Source organism: Mercurialis annua, linkage group LG7, assembly GCF_937616625.2.
Source record: "Mercurialis annua linkage group LG7, ddMerAnnu1.2, whole genome shotgun sequence".
Lineage (NCBI taxonomy): Eukaryota > Viridiplantae > Streptophyta > Magnoliopsida > Malpighiales > Euphorbiaceae > Mercurialis > Mercurialis annua.
In genome coordinates this window covers 10,333,878-10,349,364 of record NC_065576.1, presented here as the reverse complement: position 1 = coordinate 10,349,364, position 15,487 = coordinate 10,333,878, and the positions used below count along the sequence as shown (strand labels likewise).

Genomic DNA, 15,487 nt, shown 5'->3' with positions numbered 1-15,487 from the left:
ATTTTTATGAATATTTTAAAAATAAAATTTCTAGAGACACCATCGAAAGCTTTTTGAGAATCAAATTTTAATTAAAAAAATATCCTTACGTCTTTTGGAAAGATTGTAGTAGTCAATGATGCATCGACCTTTCATGAAGGCAAATTGATTTACTCAGATCAAATCAAGAAAAACCAAGGCTAGTCTGGTGGGAAGGACTTTAGACACCAATTCGAACAGTCCATTGATAAGACTAAGTGTGTGGATGCTCTTAGGATATTGATAACTCAATATTGAGCACTTTCCATTGATAAGTACTCTATGGTGGATCACTTCTTGATTTTTTTTAATAATGAAATAAACAAAATTTTGGGTGAGAAAATGAAAGGATTTGCAACGATAATATTATTGTTGCTTATTACTGTTGCATTTTATTTTATTTTTTAAAAATTTCTTCTATATATATTTAATGGGCTTAATTTTATTTGGTCAATTATCTACACCTAAATTTTTTATTGTTATTGTAATACCCTAAAATATTAATTTTAAATTAAGCCATGCATCCCGATTTGGACAACCATGATTATGAAAAGTGATATTTAAATTTAAAATTTGAGTTTAAATACTTAGAGAGGTAAATAAAAATATGGAAAGCTTAATAAATTAATTTGAGAAGTTTTGGGTGATTATAATAAGTTTTAAACAATTTAAGCGTAAACTTGCGAAAATAATTAATATGAATTAAGATAAGAACTCAGGGATATTAAATTTTGATTTACTATCCATAAAATAATATATGGAAATTTTGGGAAAGTTAAGTATCAGAAATGATAAAAATTAGTTTTGGTGTCTAAACTTTTGAATTATTTACAAAACTGTCAAAAGACTAAAGTAAGTTCATTCAAAAAACCCTAATTGCAGCAACTCCATTGCTGAGACCCCCACAAGCCTTAGGTAAGCATTTTCTTTCCTTTTTCTTTGTAAAATTAATTAATAATTATATATTATTACTAATTTGGTGTTTATTTGGAGTTTAAACATATTTATATAGGTGTTTGGGGGTAGTATATTTTCTGAATTTTTTTGTTTGATCAAAGCTTCATTTTTGGTGTCAAAAACACGATTTTGAGCGTTTTTGCGGATTTTCTCAGCTCGTCAGAGCTTTGGTTCATCGGGCGACCGGAATCCGGTGACCAGCAAGAGAGTCCATTGCTGGACAGGGTTGTTCAGCCTTGTCACAGGCCAGGCCTCGGCAGGAGGCCTGCCAAGAAACCTCGGTAGCTCTAGTGACCTGGCCTAACATGGCCAAGGCCCACCCATACTGGGGCCCAAATCCTTGGCCTTGGGTCTAAGTGGCTGGAAGCCTAACGGGCCGAGGTAGCCTACAACGAGGATTAATGTATTTTTGTATATTTAAATAAATATATTTTTACGATAATTAGTATATTTAAATAAATATTTATAAAGAGTGAAAAATAATATTTTTCGAAGAAAGAAATTAAAATAATTCATATATTAGAATATATATAATTGGAATTTAATATTTTTAAGGAATTTAAATATTTATATAAATATTAGTGAAAAAGTGGAAAATGATATTTTGGATAAAAGAGAAAATTAAATAAATAAATGTTGTATGTGTTTAATTAATAAAAGAATAATATGAGAGTTGTAAACTAAGTTTTTAATTACAGTAGAGGGATAAAAATTATCTTTAGATAATAAAATGATTAATTAAGATTGGAGTATTCGGAATTAGGTTTAATTGGCCGATTTTATTTAAGTCAATCTAGAGTCAACTCTAGAGTTAGGAATTTATCAATTCATAAATGAATATTTTAATTCTAAATAGATCTGATAAGTCGTCGAGCTATTAGGTCGGAGGACCAATTGAAAAACAATGGTCACAGTGAGTTTTCATTTTACTTTTAAATATTATTAATACTAAAATATTTTACACTTTTAATTATTTATTTAATCGCATTATATATCATAGTATTTCATATAGTATTATAAAACCCGATATAGATTTAGAAAAACGTGCTTTTCTATTGGGCGATAATAGAATTGTGTGATTACCAGTACTGATTATCATAGCTTTAGGTATACGATTGTTATTGAAAATTAATTATCGATTAAATTATAAGTCTGAGACAACGACTTATACTTAATCAGGACTGATATGAGGCGACGACATAGAGTCCCAATTCAGATCTGTATGACGATGGTACTATTGGCGCACGGCTTGGATTTGTAAGACTAAAAAAAGTCTGAGACAACAGTCCATATTGTACGGTCTAGACTTCATGGATTAATGGACATACTAATATGCCATTTGTGAATTTTGGTGACAGGATTTTGGAATAAGAATGCGAGTTTAAGGTTTCAATCAGATCCATTATTTAGCTATGTTTGTATATAAATTTCTATGAGATTTATATTTTCATTGATGTTCATTAGTAAATATGTGAACTCGCTTAGTTTTAGCTGACTCAATAATATTTTCCCATTTAGGTCAAGGGTGGCTTTCGAGAGTCAGACTTCCTTCCTTTATTTTGAAAATCGTTTTCAAGTAACGTGCTGAAACTGTTTTAAATTCTGGAGCTACAGAAGTTGGGTATTTGGGAAGTCCGTTAATCCAGTTATCAATAGTTCAATTTGTTTTTATAAAACTCTGATATAAAACTGCTGATGTCTATATATAGTTTTTGATAACTGCATGATAACCTATTAAAGATTATATAAAACTGGATTATATGTATATGGTATTGTGTTTTGAAACATGGCGATTCTGTTTTCGAGGAAATTGATGTATGCTCTAATTTTTAGTGTTGCAATACCAACTTTTAAAAAAATATTTAATAAGAAGTGCAGCTTCACCCTAAAAAAAGTGATCGACAAATGCTATGAGTTTCAAAAAGGTGTTTTCTGAAAATAAAATATAATTATTATAACAATTTAAAAAGCGAAAAATATATAGTGTATTTAGACTTAATACGGATTCCGGAGCAACCAATTAGTATTAATACTCATAATGTTATGTGAATTATTTATTCATTATAAATACCCTACCTTGATCACCTTTTTAAAGGGCTCCTTACAAATTTACCTCAAAAACAAAAATAATAGGATAATATACCTCAACACAGAAAAGTTAGAAAAAATACATCGCAACTTTTTAGATATTATATTTTTACTCTACATGTCAAAAGGTTAATGATTTTACTCTAACATAAAAAATGCATGACTTGACATTTTTCTTCTTTTCTATCTTTCTTTCTCTTTCCACTTCTTTTCTTTTTCTCTCTCTTCTTCCACTTTTCTTCTTTTTCTTTCTTCCTTTTTTCCTTGCATTTTTCACTTTCACTTTTTTTTTTAAAATTTTCCGCCATCTTCAATTTTGTAATTTTATTTCAAAATTTCTAATTATTTATGTATCATTATTTTTTATCTCGCAATTTGATCTTTCAGATCTAGATCTAAAAAAGCAGCAGTGATATTATCATATCGGCATCACAAATTTTTTCATAATATTATCATAAAAACAGCAGTGACATTATCATCTCGGTATCATAATGTTTCTGTAAAAAAAATTATTTTTCGTATGTTATCATACTATTATCGTTAACTTTGTCATACTATTATCATCTGTTTTTATAAAAATTATCATAATATTATCATAATATACTTTATCATAACAATATCATAAATATATTATTATAATATTATCATGACGTACTTTATCATAGCTGTATCGTAACCTTTTATCATTAACCTTATCATACTATTATCATAAAAATATCATAATAAACTTTATCATAAGAATATCATAAAATATTATCATAACATTACCATAACATACTTTATCATAACTATATTATAAACTTATCATATTATTATCATTAACTTTATCATACTATTATCATAATCGTATAATATTATGATACTGATATGATAACGTTATGATACAGACATACTAACGTTAATGATACCGATATGATAATCAAACACTTTTCTTAAAAGAAAAATCGTTTTTCTCTACAGTGTTATGATAATGATATGATAACGTCATAGTGATAACGATATGATAATCAGGCGCTGTTTTCTGCAAAAAAAAAACGTTTTTTCTGCAGAAAATCGTTTTTCATCAGAAATTCGCTTTTAATATAGATTTTCAGATCTCAAACTGGAAAAAAATTCAAGAACAATTTTTTTAGATCTGAGAGTTAAAATAAATCATAATAATCACCACAAGTTAAAAAAAAATCGCTAAAATATGGAAGAACGATGAATTGACGACGAAGCGAAGGTGGAGCAACGGCGGAGTGATGGCGGATCGTTGAAGGAACGACGACGGCGTGATAAAGAAAGAAAAAAAATGAAGAAAAAGGAAATAATGAAGAAGAAAAAAATGGAGAAGAAGAAACAGAGAGAGAGAAAGAGAGAGAGAAGTAAATTTGAGAAAAAAAAAAGATATATATATATAATATATTAGAGTAAAACTAAAATATTTAGAGTAAAAAACAATCAGAAATAAGTATTATTATAATAAAAAAAGACTATAGAGTAAAAAAAATAAAAGTCTAAAAAGGTGAGGTATTTTTTCTATATTTTCCTTGTTGAGGTATAATTTACTACTCCCTCTATTCTGAATTAGTTGTCGCTTTAGGGAGTTTTTTTTGTTCCATAATACTTGTCACTTTAGAATACCAAGAAAGCATTTATTACTATTTTTCCACATATATCCCTTATTAATTCATTGAAAGAATACAAAAATACAAATAAAGAGTCATAGTAATTAATATTTACAAGTTTCAAGAAGGGCTAATTTAGTAAAAATACTTATAATTTTAGACATATTTATTGATTTCTTAATTTGTGTGAAAATGGCTAAAGCGACAACTATTTCAGAATGGAGGGAGTATTATTTTAGAAAATAGAGTGTTTTACCTAATTTTCTCCTTTTTAAATAGGACCAAAAAACCAAACACATAATGCAGACATTGATGAAAATAAGGGGAAAATAGAAGTGTGTGTGATGTGAGAAATATAAGTTAATCCTAACCTTTTTAGGTTACTTCTTGTAAAGAGTTAAATACGTTATAGATTTTCCATTTAAGGGGTTATTTACTAGAGATGTTATCTATTTAGTTATTTTCCACCAATTTTGTTCTCATTTTGATAATTAGTGGATGACTTGAATTTTTCGTCCTTGGATGTTCGTTTTAATGCCGAACCACGCAAATCTCTTGTGTTATTTATTAATTTTTTACATTATTATTTGTTGATTAAATCCACAATTAATTACCTACCGAATAGTTTTAATTCCATCCATACCAACCTAGTCATGAACCGGTCATAATAATTGGCATCAAAGATTCAACAATCGTAATATTACAACAATAAGTATTTTCAAATTGATCCATTTCAAAGAAGTATAACTTAAATTGAAAACAACACAATAAAATACATGAGTCATTAATCTATCAAACGTGAAGGCGATAAGTAGGAATAGCTTCAAGGTGTTTAGCTCTTGGAGTTACAAGACTAAACTCTTCAGTCATATCCAATTCGTCGGGCAACATACCGTTCGGAAGCTCCCAATCGAAGCAATGCACGAGCTGAGCCAGAACCAAACGAACCACAGTTATTCCCAATTGAATTCCAGGGCATCCTCTTCGTCCAGCCCCAAACGGCAAAAGCTGAAAATCGTGCCCACGAAAATCTATATCTTTTCCTGAAAATCTCTCCGGAAGAAACTTCTCTGGGTCGTTCCAAGCCCTCGGATCTCTTCCGATAGCAAATGTATTTATAATAATGTGTGATTTTTTCGGAATTAGATATTCGTCGATGATGGTATCTTCGACTGCCTCGTGAGGGATCAGTAATGGAGCAACTGGATGGAGTCGGAATGTTTCTTTTATAACCATTTCTAAGTATTCCAGGCTCTCAAGATCCGATTCTTCTACCATTCTGTTCATGCCGATCTTTTCTTCCAATTCTTTTTGCACTTTTTTGTGTACTCTTGGGTGCTTCAGGAGTTCCGATAGAGCCCATTCGATTACTGCTGCTGAAGTGTCCATTGAACCTGCAAGCATGTCCTGCAAGTAATTTGCATAAAATTTGTCATTATAATCTTTACATTTTAATTTTAGAATAAAGTTCTCAGTTTATTGGTTCCTTAATCTTACCACATATTTTAGATTGATACCTAAAGTTTAATTTGTATCTTTAATATTTTGTTTAGGGTAATAGACCGGAGTATCCTAACTATCAAAATGTATTATTTTGGTGACCAAACTGTGTTTTTTTATTATGGTTACTAAATTTCATTTTATTTTTAATTTGGTTATAAAACTTTAATTGTCAACCGAATTTTATTTCTTTTTTGCATAATTGGCCGAGAAAATACTCGTTGAATTTAAATTATACATAAGTGACAAGTTTTCATGTAAATAAAAGCAAAAAACGATTATCCGGTGGTAAAATTCGGCTTTTACGTTATCATTTTGGTCTAAAATTTATGTTGAAATAATTTTAAAATTTGGTAAAAATGAAAAAAAAAAAATTAAAATTCAGTCAGCAAAATAAAATATAGCGATATATAGTTGGTACCCTCAATATTTATTGTTGGTATGTGTGACTTTAATATTTTCCAACCAAATCAAATTGATAAGATCAACTGACGACATTTTATTGTTGGTATTATACGGCCATATCTGCCTCCATGCTAGAAATCATTTCAAGAGTATGACAATATATTTTTCAGTTGAGTGCCACGTTAATTTAATTAATTTGATTGGAAAAAATTAAATAATATTGACCCAGAATAAAATGGACATGCAGGTTAATTTTTGTTTATGACAAAAACAACTCAATACTTTCGGACCAAATTAAGTTGACATGATAAATTAAATTGACTCAAGTATATTCTTGGTTATAGTCTCATATCATATTAGCGAGCTATAGCTCAAATGTAATAAGCGAGCTATAGCTCAAATGGAATAAACGAACGTATTACTACGTTAGTTTAATTTACTCAAAAAATATGAAGTTATTTTCACTAAATAAACTAAGAAAAAAAATTGTGTTGATTGAATATAGTAGCTAGTCTTACCAAGATAATAGCTTTGATATTGTCTCGACCTATATGATACTCTGAAATTTCTGATCCAACAAAGCCCAACATAATATCTACAAAATCTTTACTTCTGTTTTCATCCTGAAATTGAATATGTTCATCGATTATTTTCTCAAAGAAATCATCAAACACTTTGCTAACGCCTTTCATACGCTTCGTAAGACCCTGTAAATCAAGTCCCGCAATCTGAGGAATATAATCACCAAGATTAGGAGCTGCAGCCAGTTGCATTCCCTCTTGAATCACAGCTTTAAACCCTCTCTCGTCGAACTCTTTCTCCGTATACTTCTTTCCGAACACCATTCTGCAGCTCATATCCGCACTAAGGGATGCAACTTTGCCGCTCAGATCAACAGCCACGCGTCGTGACGACGCATCTTTAACGTAATCAATCAACAGGTCAAGTTCTTGTTTCCTCATGGACTTAAAAGAATTGATTTTGAGATTGCTGAGCAATTCCAACGTGCACATTTTTCGCACGTTTCGCCAGTATGAGCCGTAGGGAGCGAAGGATAGGTTTTTCTGCTCGTACGAAATGAACTTGGCGGCCTGGTGCGGCGGTCTGCTGGCGAAAGCAAGATCGTGTGTCTTGAGAAATGATTCCGCGCCTTGAGGCGATGATACGACTATGGTTGGGACTAACCCTAATCGTAAGTGCATGATGGGACCATATTTTTGTGATAGTTTATGCAATTCTCGGTGAGGATATTTTCCTAATAGATGAAGGCTGCCGAAGATTGGGAACCCTTTAGGACCAGGAGGTAGTTTTTTGTTGTTGGTGTTGCTAATAAGCCGTAGCAATGCTTGTAGAACAATGGCAAATATAACTACGACTAGGATGGCCAATGTTAATGCCATAGTACTGTGCAAGTGAGGATAGTTCATAAAATGAACAATTGATATCCTATATATACTATAAAAAGACTGTTCAATTAATTTTGAAGTCCAAACAATTGATCTAAAATGATTAATTTAGATTAATTTGATAATTAAATTCTAAACGTTAGGTATCACGTAAATTATTTTTACATTTTCGATATGAGATGTTACATTCACTGCTTCGTAAATTTGGTAGGTGATCTTACATTCATTTTTTCTTAAATTTACAACGTCCTTATATATACCGACGGATTCGCTCCATAGCTCCATTTACCCATGGATTTCTCCATCTGTAAATGCATGTTTTTTAGTAGCGGGTGTTGTGGTTCATAAACGCTCTCTTCTCCTAAGGTTCGGCTCAACATAATAAGACTTGTATCGGTTCTAATATGATTTGTAATAATCTAAATCCAACTGACTCAATTAATATTCAGATTAAAAAAACTCATTAAAAATAATTATAACAAATTAATTTAGTAGTCGGCTTCTAAATATTATAAATCAATTAAATTTCCTTCACATTGTCGATATAAGATGATACAAAAAAAGAAGATGAGTTCAATGTTGATGATGATTTTGCAAATGATAATAAAATTAAGAGTTGATATAACAAATTAAGGATAAAACAGAATACAACGATAAGTGCAAGTGCAATGTATATAAATGTTATAAATAAAATTGAACAATTGGAGCGATCTTGGATATACAAATATAATCTAGGATGTGTAACTATGTCACTGAATTCCAATTAAAATTAGCATCATGGCGCCGGCAGGAAAAGCTAAAATACAAACCGTGAGGTGATACATTTTATGTCGAGTATCTAATAGGATCTAAGTGAAGTCCAAGTTTTTAACGTATATTTGATATTTCTAAAATTAAAATTATCGATGTTGTATGATGATTTTTTTAAAGTTAAAATACATTTCAGTTATAGCCTACTATGTATATTTATTGAAAATTTTTATTTTTATTTATTTATAGTTTAATTGTTTTTCTTCGTCTGGCAACCAGAGATTTCTCCCCTTGGTGTGGTTTTGAAAAAAATTAAAAAAATTAATTAAATTTTGATTAGGTTTTGATGTGTTTAATTAGATTTTAATTGGTTTAATTAGATTTCGAAGTGTTTAATTATGTTTCGAATGATTTAATCGGGTTCAATTATTTAAATTTAATTTTAATTAGTTTTAATTTATAATTTTATTTAATTATAGATATTTAAATAAAAAAAGAAGGTGAAAATGGTTGAAACAATTTATGAAACAAAATTGGTAAGTATTTTAAACATTAAAGATGTTTTGAACTTTTTCTCTATGTACCACGTCATCAGTTAATTGTGATCTTGGGCGGAAGAGTTTTTTGTACAATTTCAAAAATTTCCACAATCGTAAACTCAAAAGTATCTATAATTATAATTTCCACAATCGTAAACTCAAAAGTATAACAAACTAAAAAGTAAAACCAATAAAAAACCTTGTTGAATAGTGATGGTATAGATGGATAAGACAATAAAGGCAACACGCAGTGGGAAAATGGACGTTATGATTCATTATATCATGAAAACTGAATATTGTAATTCTATAATAATGATCATGTAATTTTATAAAACCGTTTTCAAAAATATTATCATAAGGACTGATTTGTACTTTTGTGAAAACTACGAGGATTTTTTTGTATCTTTTGTCTTTAAAAAATTATTGATAATTAATATAAATTTATTATTATTATTTTTTAAAGAATAAGGTGTTTTTGTATAATTAATAACATTCACGTCGAATTAAAATATATGCTAAAAATGAAGACCTATTTTAAACTTTTTTCAAATGAAAATAGGTCAATTTAATATCTCGAGGGTAGAGGTAAGACATAAAAACCCAAATAAGGATGTAAATGATTTTTTTTTAGACCAAAGTATTAGTACAAAAAAAAATTAAAGATAGAGAGTTTTTAAGTGATTAGCGTTTAAGAAAGAATTAAAGAACACTTATACTTGTGCTTTTTATTCCTCGGAAATTTTGCGTGATTCAAAATGCGTTTTTTAATCAACTCTACCCATACAATTATTGATTTTGGGGTTACTGTATTTTTCCAAAATTTCAAAATGACACCGAATTAATTTGTATTCTAAAATAATTACCGAACTTAGCATTAGTGAACTTCTGGCGATTCCTAAATGAATTCTGGCGGTTTCGTCCTATGTGGCTTGCCCGAAATTGAGTCAAGCCTTTCCCTTCGCCACGTAACCTTCTTTCTTACTTTTTTTCATTTTTTTTCCATTAAACATCAAAAATGATAAAAATTCTAATTTCTTATGGAATCAATTTTTATGAAATCAATTTTTACGAAATCAACTTTAATAGAATTAATATTTTTTAAAAAAATTCAATAAACACCAAATATAGGAAAAAACATACTAAAGATAAAAAAAAAATCAATTTTTTTAATTCTTCGAACCCGGACGAGGAATTTGAATCCAGACGAAGGAGATCGTCTCAAGAAAGTATCAACAAATACGAGTTCGTGGGATTATCCTAAACGCAGGGATGATTTCATGCAATTGTAGATAAATATCTGTCCAAGTTCAGATTAGATTCAGAGGATTCAATTTCAAGTCACTCCTCGGAGTAAAATTTCAGTGAACAACTATAACTTAAACGGATTCATGCAGCTAAAAATATAGTATGCGTCAAAATAACTATCGAATTAAGCAACTAATACAAAAAGTGAATTAGTGAGATATTAAATAGTAGGCAAGCTCTGCCATCTCTCTAAGTTAGAGAGAGAAACTTTCCTAGAGAGCCAAGGTTCGGTTTTTCTTCGATCTTGAGCGTAGGAGACGGTGATCTTCGGCTTTTAGCCGAAAATCATCGTTCTTAACTCGTTTTTTTTGCTATGTTTGCATTAATTTTCGAATAAATTGCTCCGTTTTTTGGAGAATTATGTGTTTTTCTGGGTGTTTATGTTCGGTTTCAGCTTTATTTGTCCAGATCCTTGGCTCATTCAAAACTTTTCAGCGTTTGTTCAAACTTCAGCTTCACATTCTTGAAGATTCAAGGCTTTTTTTTTTATCGATTGAAGTATCTTGGCAGCGGAACAAGTGGTTAATAGAAGTTATGGGGTACGATTGGTGTCAGGAAATTCTTTTCACTTGAATTGATCCTGTTTTTTGTCACCTGTTAAATTTGTATCTTTAAATTTCTATTGTTGTTTCGTTTCTTTTTATTGGTCGGGGTTTCAGATGTTTTTTATATTTTTGTAATTTGATCTACGGTATACTTTGACGGTAGGATGTAATCTGTAAATTTTATCAATATTACTATCTTTTGAAAAAAAAAAAAACTAATACATTTCAATTTATCAAAAAAAAAACTCATATATTTCAATTGGGTTAATTTTGTCGATATCAATTAAATATACTATTATTTTATCTCTCATAAATATCAATAAATGGATCTGTGGCGCAATGGTAGCGCGTCTGACTCCAGATCAGAAGGTTGCGTGTTCGATTCACGTCAGGTTCAATTTTTATCTTTTTAGCTTTCCAGGTTTTTTTGGTCTAGTCTCTTTTTAAAAAAAAAACAAATTAAAATAGAATCTTATTATATTAGTGGTTAGTAGTTTTTTTTTTAAATTTTAAAACAGCATTAAACAACTGACTATTAACACTTGAAATCGAGACTTCATAAATATTTTGGACAGCCTTGACAACTTAATCTCTGTCTCACTAGTTAGGTTTTTACTGGTAATAGAAATTGGAGATGCTAAAATTATCAGAATATATTATTTTATTGGTTTTTTATTTTGGTGATTGAAATTTAATTTCTTTTCGACTTAATTATCAAATTTTATTTCTAATTTGATCATCAAATTTAGTTGTCTGTCGAATTTTAATTCTTTTTTCCATAATTTGGCTAAAAAAATTCATATTGAATTAAAAAGTTACATAAGTAATACATTTTTATAAAAGTACAAATGACAAAGAATTGACAAATGATAGAATTCGACTATAATGTTATCAATTTTGTCTAAAAATCTATATTGAAATAATTTTAAAGTTTAGTAACTAAACTAAAAAGAATAAAAATTCGGTCCAAAAATATAGCGATAATTTCGATATTATTTATATATTTGGCAACTTTTGTTCTTTTTACGTTATTCTCTGTTTTTTACATCTTTTAATTTGACCAAGTAATTAGGACTACATGAATCAAGCTATTCACTAGCGGTTTCGTGAGAGGCGGAACTATCCTTGAAGTAGAATAGGCTTCAGTTCGGAATTGGATCGAATAAAGAAATGCAAATGTTTTTTTCTAAAAAAAAAACAAGTTTGTAGTGAATTTAAGGTTAGAAGAATGTTAACCTCGGACTATCGAAAAATTAGAGGTGAATTAGAAACAAGTTCGGACTTAAAAAAAAAAAATCAAAATCGTCTACCAATGGATTTGTTGATGAATATTTTCAAAACACTTATATATAAATTAGTTTCACATTACGTGTTGCGCACGTGACTCGTGATGTGTCTCATCAACTTATATATTAATTAAATTCATTAAAGCTATGCTATTTTATTTTATTTTATTTATAATTTATATTAAATTAGTTAAATTTTTTGTTAAAAATAACTAAAATATTCCAGTATATTAACTTTTAAAATTAATTGATGTCAACAATATTTATTTAGAACTTATTATATTAATTATTATAATTATACCAATGTATTTTATATTTATTTAATAAAATTTACATTTTATATTGATTAATTATACTAATAATTATGTAGCTCGTAATATGCACATCGATTATAATAAAATTTAAATCAACCATTGAATTAAAATTTTAAATTATCAATTAGATTATAATTTATTCAATGCTAATTAGCGATTTTAAAAATTATGTTATATTTGACGAACGACTCATAAGTGTGTATAAAAATATTTTGTCTTAAATAAAAATAAAGTATCAATTTTAGATTGTTAAATATTTTAATTAAATGTTGTATTAGAAATAAGGGTTAAGTGCAAATTAATATACAAACTTTATCCTAATTTGCAATTACAACACAAACTTTAAAACTTGACAAATTGGTACACCGATTTTCATTTTTTGGCGAGTTGATACACCGAACTGGAAAAACACTAACGTGGACATTGTCATATAAAGTCACGTGTTGTTGTATGATTGGTCGGTGTACTAATATGCCAAAAAAATGAAAGTTGGTGTATTAAATTGTCAAGTTTTAAAGTTCGTGTTGTAATTGCAAATTAGGGTAAAATTCGTGTAATAATTTATAATTAACTCTACAAATAATTTTCTAATTATAAGTTAACTAAATCCCTTTTTTATTTTATTTTTATATTTAGTTTTCTTCCTTTGTTGTGGGTGATCCATAAAACAATATTTTCCGCCCTTTTCCAACCACATTGAATGAGTTCCAAAACCACAAGATGGGCATGCAAATTTGCTTTTAGTGTTCCACCCAGACAACATTTCGTATGTTGGAAAATCGTTAATTGTCCACATGAAAACGGCTCGCATTGTAAATATATCTTTGGTATGAAAGTCAAATGTTTCTAAACCATTAATCCACAAGTCATTAAGTTCATCAATTAAAGGCTATAAAAATATATCAGTTTTGTCTCCAAGCGACTCAGGACAAGGAATAAGCAACGACAATATAAGCGAAGGTTGCTTCATACATAATCAAGGTGGCAAATTATATATGGTTAATAATATTGGCCAAGTGATGTGTACAATGCTCATTGTGTGAAAAGGATTGAACCCGTCACTTGCTAACCCAAGTCTAACATTACGAGGATCATTTGCAAAATCTTTATACCTATTGTCAAATTCTTTCCATGCAGGAGAATCAGCAGAGTGCCTCAAATATCCATCATCTTTACGCTCATCAGAATGCCATCGAAATAAAGATGCTGTTTTAGAACAGATAAACAATCTCTGAAGTCTTGGTTTTAAAGGAAACCACTTTAACACCTTCTTTGGTTTTCTCTTTTTCTTTCTTTTTTTATGTGAAATTTCATCTTCATCGTCATGCCATCTATAAGCGTTGCAGAACGAACATCGTTGATTATCCACATCTTCCTTCCAAAACAACATACAATTATTAGGAAAAACGTCTATCTTTTTACACCCAAGTCCTAATTTGCTAATGAGTTTTTTCACTTCATAAGCCGACTTTGGTAGACTTTCACTCTTGGGAAATGTACTTCTTAACTCATCAAGTAGCCCTTGAAAAGAAGCATTACTCCACCCTCCCATGCATTTTTTGTGATAAAGATCTATAATAAATGACAATTTGGTAAGTTTTCGACATCCTTCAAAAAGCTTTTCATCATTTTCTTGTAAAAATCCATAAAACTTTTTAGCTTCTTCGCTCAATACATCACATTGGGGATAATTATTTTGATCTCCGCTCAAATTGAAATTTTCCTCAAATTCTCTATTATGAGAAGTTTCTCCCATATTCGCATACCCTAAGGCCATATCTTGAATGTATTTGTTTACATTTTCTTGTGCATTTGACCTTAATTCCTTGAATTGTGACTCGAAAGTTGTTGACGGTAACAATTCTCCATGGAAATACCAACGAGTATAACCTCGAGAAAATCCTTTACTAAGAAGATGATCCATGACAATATTTCGATCAAATCGGAATACATTAACACATTCATTACATGGACATGCAAGTAGCCCATCCTCCGAAAACTTCAAGGCAAATTTAAAGAAATATTCAATCCCTTGTAAATATTTTGCGCTCAATCTATCACTTTCATATATCCAAGTCTTGTCCATTATAAAAAAAATTTTAAAACAAAAAATTACAATTAATTAGTTTTATTAAACAAAATATAATGTTTAATAAAAATTATTATTGGAGAAAAATTATTATTGAAAAAAAAGTAAAAATTGTGTTATATCCTCATCCGTTTTGATAACCGGTTCATGTTATTGAACCGGTCATCAAACCAGCCCAAATAATACTATACTGTATTGATCCGGTTCATTAATATGAACCGGCCGTTGAACCAGATTGGACATTCCTTTGAACGAAATTGCAATTCATGATTCATTAATAAGATTATGAAAAACAAATTTAAATAAATTACACCCAATTAAATGCAACCAAACAAGAAATATATGTCAGATTAATATAAACTCATCAATTTTACATCCAATTCAAATGCAACCAAACAAGAAACACATGTTAGATTAATATAAACTCATCAATTTTGCTATTCATAATAAAGTTTACGTACTTTCAATGGGATTGCTCAATATGATAACCAAATTACGGAAGATGAAAAAGAATTAGAAAAAGACTTGATTTATTGAGATAGACATTGATAAATAAGCAGATACGAATTGTTAAAGAGATGAAGGGATTCCACAAAAGAGAAAAAAATCGTAAGAGAAAAACACAAGTATTTATGTCGAATCGTTTCTATTCTAATAATGTATACAGTAAATGTT

General features: G+C 29.2%; 2 protein-coding genes and 1 non-coding gene across 3 annotated transcripts; 1 reads left to right on the top strand and 2 right to left on the bottom strand.

Moving 5' to 3' along the window:
* Nucleotides 1-5,357: 5,357 nt before the first annotated feature.
* LOC126657345 (cytochrome P450 71AU50-like) lies at nt 5,358-8,005 on the bottom strand. The gene is made up of 2 exons (XM_050352019.1): nt 7,097-8,005; nt 5,358-6,080 (listed from the first exon to the last, which is right to left on the bottom strand). Exons 1-2 carry the CDS (start codon nt 8,003-8,005, stop codon nt 5,466-5,468), a joined length of 1,524 nt encoding a protein of 507 aa, XP_050207976.1. The 3' UTR covers nt 5,358-5,465.
* A 3,443-nt stretch (nt 8,006-11,448) lies between these two features.
* Nucleotides 11,449-11,520, top strand: TRNAW-CCA (transfer RNA tryptophan (anticodon CCA)). Its single transcript has one exon. It is a non-coding gene; the product is annotated as a tRNA-Trp (tRNA).
* A 2,179-nt stretch (nt 11,521-13,699) lies between these two features.
* LOC126656777 (uncharacterized) lies at nt 13,700-14,809 on the bottom strand. Its single transcript, XM_050351394.1, has one exon. The coding sequence runs from the start codon at nt 14,807-14,809 to the stop codon at nt 13,700-13,702; it is 1,110 nt and encodes a 369-aa protein (XP_050207351.1).
* Between the last annotated feature and the right edge of the window lie 678 nt (nt 14,810-15,487).

What these genes read in the sequence shown, in the direction of transcription:
- LOC126657345 (XM_050352019.1), bottom strand. Translation starts at nt 8,005, where the DNA reads ATGAACTATCCTCACTTGCACAGTACTATGGCATTAACATTGGCCATC. An exon ending in ATATCAAAGCTATTATCTTG is followed by an intron (nt 6,081 to 7,096) that starts GTAAGACTAGCT and finishes AATTACTTGCAG; the next exon opens with GACATGCTTGCAGGTTCAAT.
- LOC126656777 (XM_050351394.1), bottom strand. Translation starts at nt 14,809, where the DNA reads ATGGACAAGACTTGGATATATGAAAGTGATAGATTGAGCGCAAAATAT.